Source organism: Dryas octopetala, chromosome 2 (assembly GCF_963921425.1).
Source record: "Dryas octopetala chromosome 2, drDryOcto1.1, whole genome shotgun sequence".
NCBI classification, from domain to species: Eukaryota; Viridiplantae; Streptophyta; class Magnoliopsida; order Rosales; family Rosaceae; genus Dryas; species Dryas octopetala.
The window spans coordinates 9,542,295-9,563,317 of record NC_141367.1 but is presented as its reverse complement, the minus strand read 5'-3'; the positions used below and the strand labels follow the sequence as shown (position 1 = coordinate 9,563,317).

General features: G+C 35.7%; 2 protein-coding genes and 1 pseudogene across 3 annotated transcripts; 2 read left to right on the top strand and 1 right to left on the bottom strand.

Moving 5' to 3' along the window:
- Positions 1-1,097: 1,097 nt before the first annotated feature.
- Positions 1,098-8,974, bottom strand: LOC147292942 (putative disease resistance protein RGA3; annotated as a pseudogene). Its single transcript, XR_015120935.1, has 6 exons — positions 7,577-8,974; positions 5,247-5,676; positions 3,078-5,187; positions 2,837-2,918; positions 2,222-2,327; positions 1,098-1,255 (listed from the first exon to the last, which is right to left on the bottom strand). The product of XR_015120935.1 is annotated as a putative disease resistance protein RGA3 (transcript).
- A 3,625-nt stretch (positions 8,975-12,599) lies between these two features.
- Positions 12,600-17,115, top strand: LOC147292941 (calcium-dependent protein kinase 24-like). Its single transcript, XM_086230792.1, has 6 exons — positions 12,600-13,256; positions 14,595-14,718; positions 14,837-14,980; positions 15,122-15,274; positions 16,669-16,784; positions 16,874-17,115. Exons 1-6 carry the CDS (start codon positions 12,741-12,743, stop codon positions 17,111-17,113), a joined length of 1,293 nt encoding a protein of 430 aa, XP_086086918.1. The 5' UTR covers positions 12,600-12,740; the 3' UTR covers positions 17,114-17,115.
- Positions 17,116-17,351: 236 nt separating this feature from the next.
- On the top strand, positions 17,352-18,682 carry LOC147292940 (uncharacterized). Its single transcript, XM_086230972.1, has 4 exons — positions 17,352-17,404; positions 17,628-17,634; positions 18,081-18,172; positions 18,271-18,682. The coding sequence occupies exons 1-4, from the start codon at positions 17,352-17,354 to the stop codon at positions 18,680-18,682; spliced, it is 564 nt and encodes a 187-aa protein (XP_086087098.1).
- Positions 18,683-21,023: the final 2,341 nt, after the last annotated feature.

Sequence of the window (21,023 nt, the reverse complement as noted above, 5' to 3'; positions counted from 1 at the left end):
TTGGTTTATAAAAAAACAAAAAGAAGAGCAATATTGAACCATGAACTTTATATCATATAAGAGATATCAGATTAACGACATGTGTACAGCGTACTGATCAATGCCTGCAAGTAAATAGGCAGAGGGCTCTTCATTCCTCACAGTCGCTTCAAAAGGCTTCGACCCCTCCCATCCGAAAGGCTTCCTTTGGTGTCAACTGGTGAAAAAAAGGTAATATGTCAGCACATATATCAGATATAATGCAACATAATCATTAATGAAGCAAACATGAAAATGTGTAATACAATTCTAGGACCATAATCACTCTAATGTAACAATGTTAAACCATATAAACATGTAACATATTGTAAAGGAACTGGACTGGAGAACTTAAAGTTTGGCCAAATTCAACAGTTCTGTCAATGCTATCCACTTCTTGATAGACATTAGGTGGACGAGCAATACCTTTTCTGAGGGCTGCTCGCTCTTCAAGCAGATTCAGAACGCATAATAAGCCTTCATGGATAGTTCCATCGGAAACTATCTCGTCCTTATCTTCAGTAGCAGGGTGTTTGTGCTCATCCACATCTTTAACTTCAGTCCATCCACCAGGCTCATCCATTCTTTCTTTGAGGTATCCTCGTTCTTTAAACAGCTTCAGCACACCTGCTAAGCCTTTCCTGACTGCAACTTCATGGACCGTTTCATTTGCAATATCAGCAGTAAGTTCAGCTTTCTCGTCTTCAGAATTCGTTTTCTCCTTGAGCTCTGGACTGCTACTAACCCATGCTAAAACCTCAGAGACGCCTTGTGCTTTCTTCTCCAATCTCTGTTCCTTTGTTCTGAATAAGAAAATTAATTACAAAATACAGTTAGTATCAATTAAGGTTGTAAAATAATAAACTGACAGTTGATTCCCAGAAGAAGAATGATCACATGCTATCGATACCATCATCTCTGTCTTCCATTCAAATCATGTAATTCAGTTTAAAACAAAAACGATGTTGATTGAAAATAATCAACAACCAGAGCCCAAGCATATTATGCATATTGTATATGAAATACAAGTTCTGAGCCAAAAATTGCACAAATTAGAACATAAAGGAAGATTTACTTACTTCAGAATGCGTGTAGATTCGATGTCTCTTTGTTTTACAACATCATCACTAGTATTGGTCCTGGAGCGCTTCAGGTCATCAATATTTCTAGTATCCTTTCCCTCGGCTCCTCTTCTTGTTGCTTGATTCGCACCCTTCCATGTCCATTTGCTCCAATCCTGGAATTTCAGAATGAAAATATCAATTTCCGTTTATTTTACTAAAATTCCGGAGAACCAAACACAAACTGACCTTAAAGGCAACATCTGCCGACTCAGAAACCCTAAACAAAACAGAATTTTATAAAAAAAATTAAATGCTTCGGAAGAGACTGATACCTAAATCTCAACCTTCTAACGACGAGGGACAAATCTTCTCAACCTTCTAAATCTCATGAATTGCCGAGTTATTTAATCGATAGATAAAAGCCCTAAATCTAATTAAATTAACACCTATGCCAATTCTAAAGGGAATTGATTAATTGAACCATACATTTTTCCTAATTCTAAATTACCCCTCTACTTTTAGACATTCTGCCATTTTGAACCTTTATAAAAATCTTGGCCACCTGATTAATCTACTCTTGCCACTCTGCTGGAAGCCTGTCATGCACTTCTTAAGTGCAGATGGTGCTGATGGTGTTGTGAGAATCATATTTATCGAGGGAGGAACAAGGTTCCTGATGGGGTTGTTTCCTTTGCTCTGTTTTTGAATTTGGGTTTATCCATTTTTTATGCTCTCTCTCTCTCTCTCTAAATTGTGGCCACCACGCACACCATGTTGGTCCACATTGCACCAAATTCTGGGTATTTTTCTTGCCCTTTAAAGGGCTCTCAAAACGAGCAATGCAATTATGCATTTGATGCAAAGTTGAAAACCCATAAGAATATAACTGGATTTGGTGATGCAGTGTTAACATAAGTTTGTGTTGCAATTAATGGGATCTAGCTTGCCAGTTTGTCCAAATCAATATGAGAACCAAACATGAATGTAAGTGCCAGGCATGACACATGCATAGGAATTTCTCATGATTCCTGACTCTGCCTGGTCAAAAATAACATCAAAACAACTAAACAAGAGATGTATAGAATAACTTTTAATTTTTCAAATGATGGTGAAAAGCTTGGAACTGCAGATTGTTTTACCTGATTTCTTGCACTACTACAGGTACACGACGTAGGACCAAATTAGACTCGGTAATAATGCTGGTGAAGGTATAAACTGTAGGCCTAGGGGCCATTATTCTGTAACCTGCAACCAAGACCATAAAATCAGCACAGAATGAATACATTTGATTGCAAAGATATCAATGAAGGAATTTGACTGTTAAATCCCTTTAGAACTAAGAGGACTCAAGCTAGCTTGAGAACAACACAAGTACATATGTATATTATTTACAAAAATCAATGCAATATTTCTTGGAAAAGTAAATATCTAAAATTATAAGGACCCCAGCTAAACCTGTGAATAATTGGAATAAATGATGCCAGTAAGTGATCAATATTTTTTTTTTGTTTCAAAAACCATTTTCTCAACAATAATCGCACACTGCTTTGAAATATTTTGTAGTGGAGAATGAAAATCATTTCATGAGAATCTGTATTTAAAGTAAAACGTGACACGCACAAAATTGAACAAATCATGAATAATTGATTTGAGAAAAAACAAAATACCTAGAATATTTGGAATGTGAGAAATCTAGTTTATTTGGTCTAAAAGAAAGGTTAATCTCATCATGTGGTTTATCGGGCCAGAAGTACCTGGACTAAGTTTGCACCTATTGCACATCACTTGCTCTTTCCACTTGACAGTACTCCCCGGTACGTACATCTTGCAGATTGTCTAATTGTGGCCCAAACCTGTTAAGGTTTAGTCAAGTGCTGAAGAAAGGAAATAAAATATAAAGATAACAATCGCATACTGCTTTTAAATGTTTTGTAGTGGGGAATGACATTTCTGTCAAGAGAATCATGAGTAATTGATTTGAGAAAAAAAAATTACCATAGATTTTCGGAATGTGAGAAATCTTGTGCCATTCTGGGCCGCTCCCCTTGGTGCATCTTTCCTTTAGACGGGGACAATTATAAATCTGTAGAGTTTCTAACTTGGTGAGGCGTTTCATAGTTTTGGCTGTAGGTAGGTACATCAGATTTTCACAATGTCCAATATACAGCTCGGTAAGACATGTAAGTCTACCCAACCAGTCTGGAAAAGCCTCCACTCCGTCAAAAGATGTTATCCGCAAAGATGTTAGAGAAGTGAAGTGTTGAATTTGTTGGGGCAGAGACTTGAGCTTAGGCCACCCCCGCAACGTTAATGCTTTGAGTTGTGGTACAACCTCAAAATTGGGGAAAGAATCCAGCTCCTCCCAGAACATTCCAATGTCCATAACTTCCAAACGAGTGAGACAATGTAGGCCCAATGGCAAATATTGTAATTTCCCACAACCGTTTATTTCGAGAGAGGAAAGAGATTGCAACTTGGATACGTCTTCTGCCACTGATATCAAATTGCCGCAGGACACGATTGACAAGTCCTCAAGAAATGTGCAGGATGGTAACCCACTCGGCAAACTTGTCAATCCATCACAATTTACAATATACAACACACGAAGGGATGTGAGATTGTGAATTGACGTCAGACTAGATATAATCAATGTCTGAAGAGAGGTGCTGTCTTGTAACCCACTCGGCAGGCTTGATAATTTCTCACAACCCCAAATATCAAATATGCGGAGAGATGGGATGCCCTGTGTAATTGGAATCGACTCTAGACTACCACAGTTTTTTATAGTCAGCTCCTCAAGAAGGACTGTGTCTAGCCCATCAGGTAAATGCCTCAGCTTCTTACAATATTCAATAGACAGCCACTGAAGATTCTGGTTGTTTTCAAACATCCTTTCCGGCAAAGAAATAAGCTCCTCAACATTTCTTATTTCGAGGGAAGTGAGAGTGGTTAGTTGACTGCTCATAATATTTTCTATTGGCCTCGCATTGTCAATACCATCTATCTCCAAGTTCTTGAGAGATGGAAAATGGCTGGGAGCATTTCTCAATTGCTTACAACCAGATAGAGTCAACTCCTCAAGGCAGGGAAACACAACTACTTTTTCTGTAGGCATCACTACCACTTCCATCCATTCACTTAGCATCCTGCACGAATGAATTTTTAAGGTTTTCAATGCTGGAAACAAAGCCCCTGTCTCATTCCTTGTCGTACTAGTTGTACCGGAAACACTGTTATACCCATAAAACTCAACTCCCAGGCATTTTAGCTTAGCCATATTGTAAATCTCAACATGTATAAGATTTGGCAAATGACCAAGCATTGGGATTTCTTCACATTCCCCGCAATTCCTTAAGTTAATCTTTTTCAAATTGAGTGGCAGCCCACTCATCATCCATGATGCAAATTTAGCACCCATGAAGTTGTCAATCCTTAAGCTTTCCAGATTACAGGGCGGTTGGAGGCCTTCTAATACATTCTTGTCATTGTTGCTGCTTTGCCTGTCATCCGTCCATTCAAATCTGAACTGGCGTATGCTTGCTTTCCCCACTAAATTAGCTTTCTTTGCTTCTTCTTCATTTCTCACAAGTTGCAAATTTCTTATAATTAATTCACCTTTCAATTGGTCTAAGTCACCCAGCTCCTCAATTCCATAACTTGTCGTCCCACCCAGAGTATAATGAGATAATGTTTGCAGATGAGTCAATCGCCTTATCTGAAATGGAACTTCAACATACTCGATCATTAAAATAAACATGCCTTAAGTTGATCAAATTTTCCAGTTCCTCGGGAAACTTTTTGAGATTGTAACAATCCATTCTTAATGTCTGCAGCTTGTAGAGCTTTCCAATAGATTTGGGGAGTGCTTTGATTCTTGTTCCCGAGACGTCCAAATTCCTCAAGTGTCTCAATTCACCAATTGAAATTGGCAACTCATCAATATCAGCCTCATATAAATTTAAAACACGCAAAGCTCTAAACCTTGGGAAGATGCTTTTAAGGACCTTGTCATCATTCAAAAACAATGAGCGCAACTTTCTAACACTTCTTCTTGGCATCCCTTCTAGCGTTGAAGTAGGAATCCATGCAACATGTCGAATCTCATACTCATTGAGGTCCCGTGTCAGGATCTCAGAGTTGGATACTTCATTCTCATTGAAGTCCTGCACCGCCAAGATCTCAATTTTGATACTTGTTTGGCAAGATCGTGCACAAGATCATGCATCTTGCAACTGATAATAACGCCAAACTCATCTTTTGTAACATCTTGAAATAAGGAGTTTTCCAATAGAATATTAAAATATTCATTGCCTATGTCTTCCATCACTAGTTTGCTTTTGTCAGAAGAAGGGTGAAGTAATTCATGAGCCATCCAAAGTTGGATCAACTTTTCTCTTTCTATTTTGAAATCTTTCATAAAAATTGAGCAATATGCAAAACACTGTTTCAAAGATGGTGATTTCAAATTATCAAAACTCAACTTTAAAACCGACATGATTTTCTCCTCTTCTTTTGGCAAGTCCCATATTCTACTTTCTTTAATTGACAACCATTCATCTGTAGTGTGTTTAGAACGCAACATGCTTCCCAAAACCTGTTAATATTGAATAGGGTAAAATCATTAATTAATAGTAACAAAAGAAAAAAATAGTAGATTAATCAAAGTTGACAATATTTCAACCTTCTTTTGGATACTACGTGTAACATATGCTGCTGCACTCCATTTTTTCTGTTAGAGCTGCTTTTTTTTTTTTTTTTTTTTTCTGTTTTCTTTTTTACAAACTTTGTTAGAGTCATACATGTGTTTATGAAACAATTTATGACTATATATGTACGGCTTAGTAATTAGTAGTAATATTGCACTTAAAAGTGATGTTGGAATAAATTTTTTTCCTTCATCGATTGTTATAAAATGAGGAAAGAACTCCTTGCCCAATTTTTGTTTAGAAAACCCAAAGTAAAAAAAGGAATAGAAAATTAGAATTAAATACTAAATCCCAATAATTTTTTGGAATAGCATGAAGACCATATAATATTTCAATTAGACTACTAAATTTAAATGTAGTTTTTTAGATTAGGTCACAAATATGTTTGCCCCTTTGATTTAAGCCTTTTCCATTTGACATTTTTGTCCTTTAGCCCACATATGATGAGTGTTAGTTAAAATTTATAATGTTTTGACAAAATTGCCCTTGAGGCTTTTATATTATCTTGAAAATTTGCTAATGTAGTCTCAACTTCACATTTAGTTGTGACTGTACAACAATCACAACTTCAAATTTTAGTTGTGACTGAACGACAGTCACATCTAAGTTGTGAAACAGTCACAGTTAAGTTGTGACTTAATTAAATTTTTTTTAGAGAAATTATAATACAATATAGTATAAATAGAGGTCAAAACAATATTTTTACTAAAAATAATACATAGTATAGTGGTGTGAGTTCTCTTTTTCAATTTATCAAGATAGTCACAGTGTAACTGGATTGATTTTTTTTTTTTTAATACAATATAGTATAAATTAATGTAATATTTGTGATGTAATATTATTTTTATTTTTTTATTGTAGTGGCATGTGATGTAATATTTGTAAATTCTAATACCTTTTACTTTATTATTTTGTTTGACTTTTCAACTAGTACCTAATCTAAAATGTTATATAATTTTGGTACCTAAACTAAAAAATTATTGAAATTTAATAATTAAAATCAATGGACCTAAAAAGGAAACAAAGAATTTCACAAGTTATTTGTGGGTTGGAACTTTATTAATAACAAATAAGTATCAAAAGCAATTAAAAAGCCTAAATTAACTTAAAATCTATAATATAATAAAGGGTCATTTACACTTTACACCTCTCAAGTATAGGTTATTTTTCACTTTGGAACCCGATGTTCAAAACGTTTCAATGTGGAACCTAAAGTTTATAAAAATTACAATGTGCCCCTTCCGTTAAATTTTTTGTTAATTTTGACTGCATATAGCATGTGTGTGATTCATTTACACTAATGAGGACAATAAATTTATGCTATGTGGGAAAAAAAAACAAATTAAAAAAGCCAGCTAAAATTTTATAGGTTAAAAAAATAAAATTTTAAAATTTTAAAAACAAAAACGGGGAACGAAAGAGATGAGGGAGGAGGGAGAGGTAGGAATGAATGAGATAATTTTTTATATTTAGTTTCAATGTTATCTTTTAATTTTTTTAATATATAATAATTGAAATACCTTTTTCTAATTTCTTTATTGTTTATTTGGTTTATTTTATTTGTTCATGTGGCGTAAATTTACTGTCTACATCAATGTAAATGAATCTCACACATACTATATGCAGTCAAAATAACAGAAAAGTTAACGTAAATAGCACATTGCAATTTTCATAAACTTTAGGTTTCACATTGATATGTTTTAAATATCGGATACCAAAGTGAAAAACGACCTATACTTGAGGGGTGTAAAGTGTAATTCACCGTATAATAAATAATAGTATACATACCTTTGCCACCAATGGTACTCCTGCACACTTTTTGGCAATCTCTTTTCCAATTTGCTGTATATGCGGGTCTATTGGAGCACTACCATTTGGAAGTGCTCTACCCATTATTATGGACCAACATTCATCAACAGATAGATTTTCCAATTCACACCTATAGTTACCAGGCGTTTCTATGATTGATGCAACTTTGGCACTGCGGGTAGTGACAATGATGCTGCTTCCTCGAGTAGAATTAAGTTTTGACAAACAACTCATGATCAAAGTGTTCCATTTATCCTCATCTTCATTCCATACGTCATCGAGTATGAGAAGATATTTTTTCCCAGTCAACTCTTCTTGGAGGGTTTTGATCAATGCATCTCGACTTTCTCGTACGGCTTTTGTTGAGTTGAGTGATTCCAACATCCGAATGAGAATCGAATTGACATGAAAGGGGTCAGATACACACACCCAAATTTTTTTATCAAAATATTTATCCACATCAAGCTTATTGTATACGGCCCTGGCCAAAGTTGTCTTGCCTAGGCCTGCAATTCCAACAATGGCCATAATCGAAAGATTTTCCCGATTATTGGAGTTGATCAAGGTTGCAATTATGTCTGACACAGCTCCCTTCCTTCCAACCATGTTTTCACCTTCGTCAATGAAAGAGATGGTTTCTCTGTCCTCTCTAATTCCATGAGGGGTTTAATGGTCTTCGATTTTTGAAACTAGTCCAACAAAAGCTGCCTCCTTCTTGAGAACCTCCAAAGATTTTTTGATTTTCTGAATTTGATGTGCCATTTGTTGACGTAATAAAAAGGGATTGGAGAGAGAGAAGAAGTTGAGCACCTTTCTCTTGGTATGGTTTTGCAGCTCCACTTTTTGGCGGAGAAATTCATATTCGATTTGCTCCAACACATCGTCTGCATCATCAGCTACAGCTTTGAGGTTCTTGAGCCAGTCTTCCACTAACTTGGCACGATCTTGTGGTGGGTGGGAAGCAGCATCTAAGAAACCTTGAATGGGGGACAATGATTGGCGGAGCTCTGTTAGCTCTGTTTTGAATCCCCAGGCAAGACTGAGTTCATGAGCAGCAAGTGAAGCCACCTTCCCCAGTATTCCTTCCACAGAAAAAGTAAAGAGAGCATCCAACATATTTCCTTCCATACTCAAACAGACACAAGGAGCTAGCAGTAGCAGAGATATTAGATAGAGGGACGGAGAAGTAAGCAAAGAGCAGTCTGAGTAGAGAACAATGCACAAGTGAGGAAAGTGAGAAGAGATGGAAGACGCACAAGTAGTTCTCATAATTTAGAGACTTCATTATTGGTGGCCCCACTCCTTCTTTTTCTTTCTGCAAACCTTTTTTTATTGGCCATTTGCTTTCTGCAAACCTTGACCATCTACAAGTTTCCAAATCGTCTGCAAACCTTTCTTCAACTAAAAGGTTGCACTAAGAAATAGGTTCACAAAGAAATCAGCAACATGAAAAGAAAGCCACAAAAATTTGTCCATGGTCTTAGCGGGTTGTCCGTATGCATGTGTGGTAACCATCTATGCACTGAGAACCATACATCCCTTATCACATCTTTCACAAAATGACATATTAATTAGTGTGAACATCAAGATATTTCTGTATGATAGAATTTTGTCAATATCACTTGAGTTGAACAATAACAATTAATTCATGCTTATACGTGGACCAAGCATGAGATAATCATTATTGAACAAAAACTGACTTCTTTATGGGATTTTTTTTTTTTTTTTTTTGCAGAATTCTTTTATCATATATAGAGAGAAAGCAACACATAAAGGCATATATAAAGCCTATACTGCTTGTAACGTGTAAATAAACAATCACATATTATATATATTAGTGGCAACTTGTGTAAACAAAACAATCAGAAAAAACAATCACATATTTGTTGTAAATACATTATTATGTGTGGCTATTTCTGTAATTAATTATAGGGGCATACTAATAAATGTTTAAAACCCAAGTAAACCCTACCTCTATATAAGGATATTTATAAAATGAATGAAATAGACAGATTATATTCTCTCTGCCTCTCTTTTCCACAAACCCTATATATTTTCTACATATTTTTACAACACGTTATCAACACATTAACATAATTTTTTTCTTTTTAAGTAAACGATTTTAAGATCTATTTTACAGCTTTTAAGGATAAATAAACTCAACTAAAAGGTTGCACTAAGAAATAGGTTCACAAAGAAATCAGCAAAATGAAAAGAAAACCACAAAAATTTGTCCTTGGTCTTAGTGGGCTGTCCGTATGCATGTGTGGTAACCATCTATGCACTGAGAACCATACATCCCTTATCACATCTTTCCCAAAATGACATTAATTAGTGTGAACATCAAGTTCTTTCTGTATGATGGAATTTTGTCAATATCACTTGAGTTGAACAATAACAATTAATTCATGCTTATCCGTGGACCAAGCATGAGATACTCATTATTGAACAAAAACTGACTTCTTTATGGGATTTTTTTTTTTTGCAGAATTCTTTTATCATACATAGAGGGAAAGCAACACATACGGGCATATATAAAGCCTATACTGCTTGTAACGTGTAAATAAACAATCACATATTATATATATATATATATATTAGTGGCAACTTGTGTAAACAAAACAATCACATATTATATATATTAGTGGCAACTTGTATAAACAAAACAATCAGAAAAAAAAAATCACATATTTGTTGTAAATACATTATTATGTGTGGCTATTCCTGTAATTAATTGTAGGAGCATAATAATAAGTGTTCAAAACCCTAATAAACCCTACCTCTATATAAGAATATTTATAAAATGAATGAAATAGACAGATCATATTCTCTCTGCCTCTCTTTTCCACAAATCCTATTTTCTACATACTTTTACAACACGTTATCAGCACGAAAAGCTCTAAGGATTGTGGATCACCAAACAATAGAGGATCATTATTCAATCTGTTCTTCAACCAAGTAGGTTTCATAAAATAATTCTATATTCATGCTTATTTAACCTTGATTGCTTGAAAAATCCCCATGAAGCATGAACCCTAAATTTATGAGATTGATTTATTTGAAATTATATATTTTATACATGTATTTGGGTTGAATGATTAAAAAAAAAAAAAAAAGAGAAAGAATTTATTTGGGTGATCGAAAACCACCCCGCGCGGGGGTGGCCCAAGGTTTACTTTTCAATTTATTCCTTCTTAAAATTTCAAAATCCCCCTAAATAAAATCTATGAGATTGACTAACTTAAATAAAATCCAACAACTGAATTTAACTTTAATTCCACTAAAACTAAGGGTTGGGTCGTTACATCTCGTCACAAGCATGAGAAAGAAAGTGGTATTCAAACTCGACACTAGAGCGAGAAACAGTCGGTTGTTTCTTTAGAGCACCATGAAACCATATTGGAACTAAAAAAGATCAAATAGCCAGTTGTGGAACGGAAAGAAAACCTACATCTGTAATACCATGTGAGTTTTGTATAATTTCCTACTCTTCTCATTAATCACAAAGGTATTTATACAAGTCAAGTAAAGCTCTAAGGCTTGAGGCTCAATTAATGACATATAAAACCTATATACAATTGGTCTAGGCCCAAATACAAATATCATCTAACACATTCAATGAAGAATCAAATATGGTAAGCCCTTGGGGTTAGCCCAAGTGGTGAGGGTGGGTGTGGGATAAATGTTAGGATTAAGATAGGTCCAGGGTTCGATTCCCTCCAATTTAACCAAAAAAAAAATAAATCAAATATGCTACAGATAAGGAGTGGTTACTTGGCATGAGAACATTTTTCTTGGTAGTGGTGAAGAAAAAATCAAAAGACCCAGAAATGAGGGAGCGGACAAATTGAAAATCCCAGTTAATTTCAGAATACAAACCCACCATTAAAGAAGAAGATACATAAATCATGACCCTCATAAAGAAAGCTTAGAAAATTTTGACAGGCTAAATATTATCCTAATGAAAGTATAGAATGATAATTGAAAGCACAAGAGTATCTAGTTCACAAAAGGAAAAAAAGAAATCATGGTGGCTTAATTAGAAGGCAAAGATATGCAATATGAAGAAGATACAACGAGGGGGAGAGAAAATTACTTATTATTTTTTTTTATATTAACGATGAGAGAATTCAGGAAAAATTAATCATTGGTGAAAGATAATTAAAATAAAAATTCAAAAGCCATAAAAGGTAGATTTGAAAAAATATATAATAAAAATATACAAAATACATTAAAAAAGGAGATGAAGTGCAAAAGAAGAGAAGAGGATATATAGTGCGAAAATCGCCTCCCTCTAAAAAGAGAAAAAGTAAAAATGAAACCCAAAGGTGTAGCTATGTTAAATATTATTTGCATATATATATATATATATATCTGTGGAATTATACTTGTGTTATTGACATTGGAAGCTAAAAATGTAAATTAAATAAGTAGGGGCAGAAAAATTGAAAAAACAATTGCTAGGGATTGAAAAAATGAACAAAATCTAAGGTTAGATAAAAAATGGACAAATCCTAAGGATTTTGTTGAATATTTGTAGAGATGATCCTTAATGGAGCTTTAAAAAAAGATGGTTCAAATTGTAGATAATATTGCAAGGGTTGTTTCCCAAAATTATCTCTACCCTTTTAAAATGAGGACAAAGAACTATTTTATTGTACTTTTGAGTATATTGTAAAGTTTTTAGAGCTCTTTGGGTGAAAAAAGATCTGAAAGAAAAAAGATGGGCAAATTTGATTGCTATATACAGTTATACACCTTAGTTTCTCCTCCAACCTAATTCAATTTCTAGACCATACATGACTTGGGTTTGACGGCGTTAATTCGCAGGGCCTCCGAAAGAACAAAGACAAAGAATTGGCACTTGGGACCCACATAACAAATTAACAAATAGTAAAGTTTAGCCGTGAAATGTAAACCGTAAAGCCAACGACCCAAAGAAAATGGCGGGACGCCTAAAAAAACGAAAACCAACAGTTTTTCAAACATCCCAATGTTCCCAAAATTAGTGTCGTCTCTCTTCAATCGCTCTCTCTCTCTCTAGAATTGTCTCTTCGTCTCTCTCTCTCTCTCTCTCTACTCTGTTTTCCCATGGGATGCTGAAGATTGAATTGACCAAACTAACCCCGCCCTCCTCATTCCCATGGGAAGCTGCGTTTGCACACCTGCGAAAGCTGAAGGTGTAGTCCACAGAAGACAGAGAGAGATCATCAAGCCCGTGCCTCAATGCGTAGTACACGACTCGCCTCGCAAGTCGGCGGCCCAGCGAGCCATCTCGGTGCTCGAGAGGACCTCCGGGGACAACATCTTCGAGAGGTACCGGTTTGGGAAGGAATTGGGGCGAGGGGAGTTTGGAATCACCCACCAATGCATCGACCGGGAGACAGGGGAGACGTTCGCGTGCAAGATGATATCGAAGAGTAAGCTCAAAACGGACATCGACATCCAGGATGTGAGGAGGGAGGCCGAGATCATGCGCCGCCTTCCCAACCATCCCAACATTGTCAGCTTCAAGGAGGCTTATGAGGACAAAGAGGCGGTTTATCTTGTCATGGAGCTTTGCGAGGGCGGAGAGCTCTTCAATAGGATCGTCGCCAAAGGGCATTACACAGAGCGTGCTGCTGCCAATGTTACCAAGACAATTCTTGAGGTTTGCAAGGTAGTCTTGTTAACAATTTAACAATTTTCACTTCTAATTAATTGGTAATTAAAATCTGCATTATATGAATTTGGAATCTTAAAGAAATTATGAATGTATATGACTTTTCTTGGCCTAATTATATGTGAGTTTCTATTTTTATGGAGCTAAACAGTTTGCTTGTTTTATCTTTTTCGCTAGCTTCCTCATTTTTCCTGAGATGAAAATTACAAAACTTATTAGCTTTTTTGCCTGCTAATTTGAGAAGGTTAAAACGACTGTTGAAACTTTTAACCATGTTTCAGTGGGTTCACATACAAAAAGAAACACAGTACGTCTGAAATGATGAAGCTCTTTAGACTGCCTCATGATTTTGACAAATTAAGTAGAGATGAAAGTGAAACCCACACAGAAAGTATATTATATCTCAACTAAAGGATGGTGGGTAACACCAGAGTTGATTTCCTTTGTGTTCTAGAAATTTATCTAGGACTATAGGAGGTTTCAGACAAGTCTTTTGTTTGGTGTTAAGCATTCCTATATGTGTGTGCATAAAGTTTTAACCTCCTACTCATGATGAGCACCAAAATCATGCTTACCGACCTTTAGGTCAAAACTCAACGACTTATAACTTTTTAAGTAATTAATGTCAGTTGCTGAGTTCGTTGGGTTTTGATTTAACATTTGGTGAGCATGGATGTTCATGTGGACTAAAATAAGTAGCCAATCTTGAACTGTTAAACCCAGGGTATAAGCACTTTGACAGCCAGGATCAAAACACTCACTTCGGCGGTAACAGTTCATTGTTTTCATAGCTAGCTTGATTAGTCACTGATGAATACAAACTTCTTGCTTTGTGGCTTGACTTTACACTTTAGAGTTAGTTTGATTTGGTCCATTTAACTTCCAAAGTACAAAAATGCATCTTGGATTTCTGGTCATCCCCGTATAGTAGCAAAGATTGAGAATTTGATAGTTGCAGATACTTTTCAGTCTCCCTTCTAAAAAAACAGGATAAAACCTTCATTTTTCAGGATATGGTGGTTTACTTATTTGTCTAAATTCACATAGAGGTTAAGAGGGGAGGGAAAAAAAAGAAAAAAAAAAATATCAAACTAGCATCTTAAGATGTAGTGACTCAACTTGTTGAGTTTAAATATCAAGAAAGTAATACAGGGTGCCATTCCAATCCTGGCCTTGTCTGTCATCCAGAAACCTGCTACTATGCACTATTAACATCACTTCAAAGGTGCCACAAGGATGGAGTAATACATTGAAAACTGGTGGCAGCAAGTAATGCATTTAGTGTCAGGAGATCTATCAATAAGCCTGAAACTAAGGGGTTTATACTTGCTGCAGGTATGCCACAAGCATGGAGTAATACATCGAGACCTGAAACCCGAGAACTTCCTATTTGCAGATAGTAGCGAAAATGCGCAGTTAAAGGCAATTGATTTTGGCCTTTCAATTTTTTTTGAACCAGGTATCTTCTTAAACTTGACTTCTATTCTTTAACTGTATTTTCCTTCACTCTTTCATTCAATCATTTGTTTTCTTAAGTTCCTGTGGCTGAACTATAATCACGACAATTTTTTTGGTAGGTCAGAGATTCAATGAAATTGTTGGAAGCCCATATTACATGGCTCCGGAGGTCTTACGACGGAATTATGGGCCTGAAGTTGATGTTTGGAGTGCAGGAGTTATCCTTTATATCCTACTTTGTGGAGTTCCTCCATTTTGGTCAGGTAAATTCTTCTTCAATTTTTGTTGAGGTTAAATTTTATTTAATTCTCACAGTTCTATTTAACTTCAATGCATATGATATGCATAAAATCTGTAATACATATCCTGAGTGCCTTCTAATGTTGGGTTTATACCTAGTCCAGAAACTGAGGAGGGAATTGCACACGCTATAATTCGGGGTAACATAGATTTCGAGAGGGACACATGGCCAAAGGTTTGTGAGGAAGCAAAAGATCTAGTGAGGAGTATGCTTGATCCGACTCCTTACAACAGGCTAACAGTTGAAGAAGTACTTGGTATGCATCTTTGTACTGATCCATGTGCACAAATATCATAAGTATGCATGTATGTATCTTTTCTCTCATGGTCACATGGTTGCTGACCCTGATGGAGGTTGAGAAACTACTTACCAATTCTCAGAAAATACAGAATTTTAGACTAGTTTGATTTAGTTAGCAATTTCTAACTTGACATGCAAACCCCATTTGACATATTTGAGCCAGTATATTTGTTAAATGAAATTACAATAGTTTACAGATCCTAACTAAGGAAATGCCATATTTTCTGGTTGTTGGAATTTGTTCAAGGTTAAACACATATACATGATCTGGTTCATCTCTCTTTGATGTGCCTGAACCAACAACACAACTGAAGATTCTATTAGATATCTCATTCATAACGAGAGTATGCTAATCTTACCGGAACCATATATTTTTAGGAACTCTGTATTGATCAGACATCCGAAGAATAGGCACCTGATATGGAAAGCCATCTCTGTATTTGATATGTTGTGAATAGGATAGGTCATGGAAATTGCTCTGTCACAAACTCCATTTAGTTGGGGAGCTTTCTTTCGACATTGAAAACAGGTATCTTTTATTTCATTATGAGAGACATTTGCAATTGAATATAAAGGCAAGAGTATACACCAAAGGTGAAATGATGATTTCTGGTGGAATTTATAGGGAAATGTAATTTGCAAGCTTGTGATTTGCAAATTTACACTTTGTTCCCTCAGTAGAAGAGGGAACAAAAACAGAGAAGAATAAATGAAGAGGAAGAGAGACAGAAGATGAAGAGGGAGAAAGACTGGTTAAATTAAATAATCAAGTCATCCACCATAATACAAAGGCCTGTTATAGAGGCCATTAAATGCTAGTTAAGGAAACTCCAATCAAAAGACATCAACTAGTATCTCCTAGAATTAATTGGTTCAATTTCCATCAAATAGAGGACCATATATCTTGAAAGCGAGAAAAGATGATGTCAAGTATAGAGTGGCTAGTTGGTTTATTGTCATGCACTCCCCTATTAATAAAAGCATTTGTTTTCAATGGTCTACTTGAGTATAAAATTTTAACAGAAACTGTTAGTTTGTAATTTTCTTTGGTAGTTATGTATGTTGTTGTCTCTGGAATACTCTGTGTAAGCCTTATTGTGTGCCTTTTGTTTGAGTTGTAGTCTTACAGTGATTTTGGTTGAGTAAAATTTCCTATTCATTGGAAAATGTTATCAATAAAGTGGTTAAGCATCAAAATTAAGGACTCTGCAAATTATGCATACAGAGCTTGAGACCTGTAATTTAGTTGACATTTTTTTCTTGATCAAATGTGGAGCAATATCTGTTTCTTTTCTCTTAATTGGACTATATAAGAAGTGTACTAATCATTCTCTTGCATCCAATATGAAGATCATCCCTGGATACGAAATGCAAATCAAGTTTCTAACGTTCCGTTGGGAGAAAATGTCAGACTAAAGATCAAGCAGTTCACATTAATGAATAAGTTCAAGAAGAAAGTTCTCAGAGTAACTTCCTGAATCTCTTTATTCTCACATGATTGTTAAAGGTAGCTCTCTCACAAGCATCGTTAACTGTTAAGTATTTGTCAATTCAGGTGGTGGCGGACAACTTGCCAGATGAACAAATAGATGGAATCCGACAGATATTCGATATGATGGACATTGACAAAACTGGAGACTTGACTTTTGAAGAGCTCAGAGATGGTCTCCAGAAGATTGGACACCATGTCACTGACCCTGATGTGCAGTTGTTATTAGATGCAGTGAGTTTACTTTTCTTCAAACCTTTTTGTCTTCTGATTTTTCTTTCCCAAATTCTCTTTCTAAAATTCTGAATATATTCAATTGAGACCTCCTACTTACACGTTCCTTTCCAATGCTTGGTCATTTGCCAAATCTTATACATGTTGGGATTGGCAATTTGCGTAAGCTAAAATGCTTGGGAGTTGAGTTTTATGGGTATAACAGTGTTTCCTGTACAACTAGTACGACAAGGAATGAGACAAGGGCTTTGTTTCCAGCATTGAAAACCAGAGCTGGATATATTCATGCTTTTCATCTTTCAAGATAAAGATGCGCGTAGGGGACCAGTTGTGCAAGGAGTTTTTTCATCCTAATTGCTCAAAGTAAGCTTTATTCATTTGGATCTTTTTTGAATCATGAGGAGGACTATGATGTCTATTAGAACAGAAAATATGGAATTTCTGTCTTTCATGCACTAGTCTGCGTCAATAAAATGAGGGCTTTTTTATTTGTTATTTTCTTGTGGGCTTTTAACTCTTTCCTATGGCTCATATGGACATAAAATGTTGTGACTGCATGACCATGACTATGATTTCATATTCATAGGTTGATGGTTAGAAGGAACTCATAAATGCTCCACTACATTTGTTTTGCCTGGTAGTCAAGGAACTACTTTTATCATGTGCAGGAAATAAATTTTCAGTTTCAGAAACTAAATCTTTCAAAATGAAAAATGAACTGACGAGTTCAGGTACCACCGAAATAGATCCTTCTTGTGTTGCTTGCATGTGTGAGAGTGAGTGTGTGTTTCCAATATAATAGCTCCTTTTATCTTGTTCTTTAATATAGAATGTATCTAACTAAGCCTTGATGCCTTTTTTCCGCTCCACTGAATTGTTACCTGAAACTTTGTTAAGTGTTGGACCTAACATACAAGACTGCAGCTGAACTTTGGAGAATCTGATTCTAGTCATCCTTTGTGGTGAAGCTAGTATTAGTATTTTGTCCAACTACTTTTCTCTGTACATATAACATAACAATCTATATTTAATGTAACAGGGTGCAGATGTGGATTTCAAAATTAGCTGGAAACGTGTAGCTATCACAAGCACGTTTGGGTTTGCGTTTGTTGGACCTGTTGGCCATTTCTGGTTTGTTTTACCTATCCTGTTCTTTTTCCTTCTGGTCACCTGGGCTGATCTGTCTGCCAAGAAATAAAAAGAAAAAGTAAAACCTTTCTTGATTATAGGTACGAAGGCTTGGACAAATTTATAAGGCTGAAGCTTCAACTACAACCTAAATCGTTGCGGTTTGTTGCTACTAAAGTGGCAATGGATGGCATTATCTTTGGTCCCCTTGATTTGTTTGTGTTTTTCACTTACATGGGGTTTTCCGCTGGCAAGAGTGTTGCTCAAGTGAAGGAAGATTTGAAGAGAGATTTTGTGCCAGCCCTTATTTTGGAGGGTGGTGTGTGGCCAATTGTTCAGGTTGCAAATTTCCGATATGTTCCTGTGAGGTACCAACTCCTCTATGTTAATGTCTTCTGCCTGTTGGACAGTGCCTTTTTGTCATGGGTCGAGCAACAAAAGGATGCTGCTTGGAAGCAGTGGTTCACATCTTTTAATTCTTTTAAGGAACGTGGAGGTCAGGGTAGATTATGATTATCCTTTTCTCTCTTCTTTCCTTCTTTTCAGTTTACAGTACTGCAAAATGCAAAAGCATGTGTTTAAAACAGAGAACCCTACTGAGACCACCAACCTGCGTTTTCAATGTTGGGGTTTTGGGAGTGATGTAATTGTTTTCAAGTTGTATGCGTTAAGACTATACAATGAAAAGAAAAACACAGTTTAAATCTTCTTTGACAAGGCATTTTGTTGGATATCCAAATGGCCTTTATCATTTGTGTTTTAACTCTAACCATGTAAAGACACGGCTCGTGTTACAAGCACCATGAACTGGGCCATGAGTTTCGAAAGTTACAGTTTGTGCTGATACTTGGACTATTCTGTCTGCATCTAATACTTAACAAGCAGGGCTGGAAAATGAACTGAATTCCATGGTCACAATGATGGAAACAATCTTCTTATGACCTTTTGGTTTGACCACAAACTAGCTTGCTACCTCGACTCTTAAATTTTGTAATAAAAAAATATTCCAACTACAGGATAGAGCCTAGGTTCCTCCTTGTTATGATCACAAGTCTCATTGTTGCCTATTCAATTTGCTCCCAAAAAGAAATGTATATATACAACATAAGAGGAAATTAAGGAAAACGCCTTGATTTAGAAAGAGAATGCTATGGGGTAGGGGTTGGTTCTTCCTAATCACTCATTTCAAATCACTTTAAAACCTTACTTTGGAGTAGACCCACCTCAATAATATTACCATTATACAAAATGTTTCTCTGTGGAAAAATTTGGGGTTGTGTTTACAAGAAATGCTGGGGTTAAATACATGCAAAACCTACTTTGCAAATTGCAACATAATGTAAGACAAATACAAAGCCAAAAATTGTGCGAGCATCCAGGTTGTACGTAATGGGTGGACCGGCCAAAGTGAAACAACAGCCACTAGATGAACGAACTATGGCCTCCCCCAAGTGGTACTTCTGGCTTGAATGTTGCAGATGCCATTAAGCAGGGGCAGTGTTTGAAGCCAATGCTCTGAAAGGCAACATAAGGATTGATACTTGTTAGCACACAGGTGAGACAATTGCTGATCACCATACAAATATTAGAAAAACAAATTAGAGGCTGTACTTTTACTATTTGAATATACTAAAAGACTGTGGAGACCAGAGCTGGATATATTCATGCTTTTCATCTTTCAAGATAAAGATGCGCGTAGGGGACCAGTTGTGCAAGGAGTTTTTTCATCCTAATTGCTCAAAGTAAGCTTTCCAAACCACCATCTCCTCTTCTCTAGCCTCCTCTATCTTTGCATATAGTAGGCAGTTAATTACTCCTTTGTAGATACTGCAATTCATGATAAATACCCGACTTTTCATATTGTACATCTTACTTAAACTGCACTTTTCTTATTTACCTCACTAATCCAATTAATTTCAGAATAAATTCCTGTATTCATATGTGAATTGATAAGAAAGAATGTAATACCAGTTGCCTGTTTCACAGTCATTTTCTGCATTGCTAATCTCTGCACCCATCTATTTCATGCCATGCAGAACATTTCATTGTAGCACTCCACTGGACAATAAACAGTAAGTAAAACCAGATCAATTGCATCTAATCAAGGATATTGAGATTGAAATCAAACTACACATAATGACCCCATTGATTTATCTTTGGTTTAATAAAAATTCTGGATAAGTTTTTCTTTTAGAAAAAAAAAAAAAAAAAAATTCTATTCTGGATAAGATTTGCACTTGTAAACTATTTCTTTTTTGTACACCCTATTCTGTATTAGCTAGTTGGTTGAGACTTCAAAACAATTTATTGTGTGTCACTGGTGCTCCTGAAATCATTTAATATATCTACTAATCTTTTATGCTTCATTAAGAAGCATGTTTGATATCTACATGAATTAAACATTATTAGTTATATAGGATGGTCATGATGTTATATGATCCAATGGATCCATAGAAACTTCAAGGGGATGAACCACGCTCCTTTAAAGGGTCAGAAAAAATACCCAGAATTTGGAGCAGTGTGGACCAACATTGTGCGAGTGATGGCCAGGTCCTTTAGTGCTGGAAAGGAGAGTTTTACAACACAATAAGACAGCATGTGGCCTAGCAACCACAACCAGGTCCTCGAGAATGATAGGTTCAAAACACAGGCAGAGCATCAAAAATGGATAAACCCAAATTCAAAGACAGAGCAAAGGAAACAATTATATCAGAAGCTTGAGACAACAATATTTCGAAGAAATTAATTCCTTTGGAAGTAATAAATGCTTCACAACAAATCAAAGTTTGAACAAATCCAAGACTTACATTGGAAGAATAGAAATGATCATCCTAATCCTATTTATTATATGGGT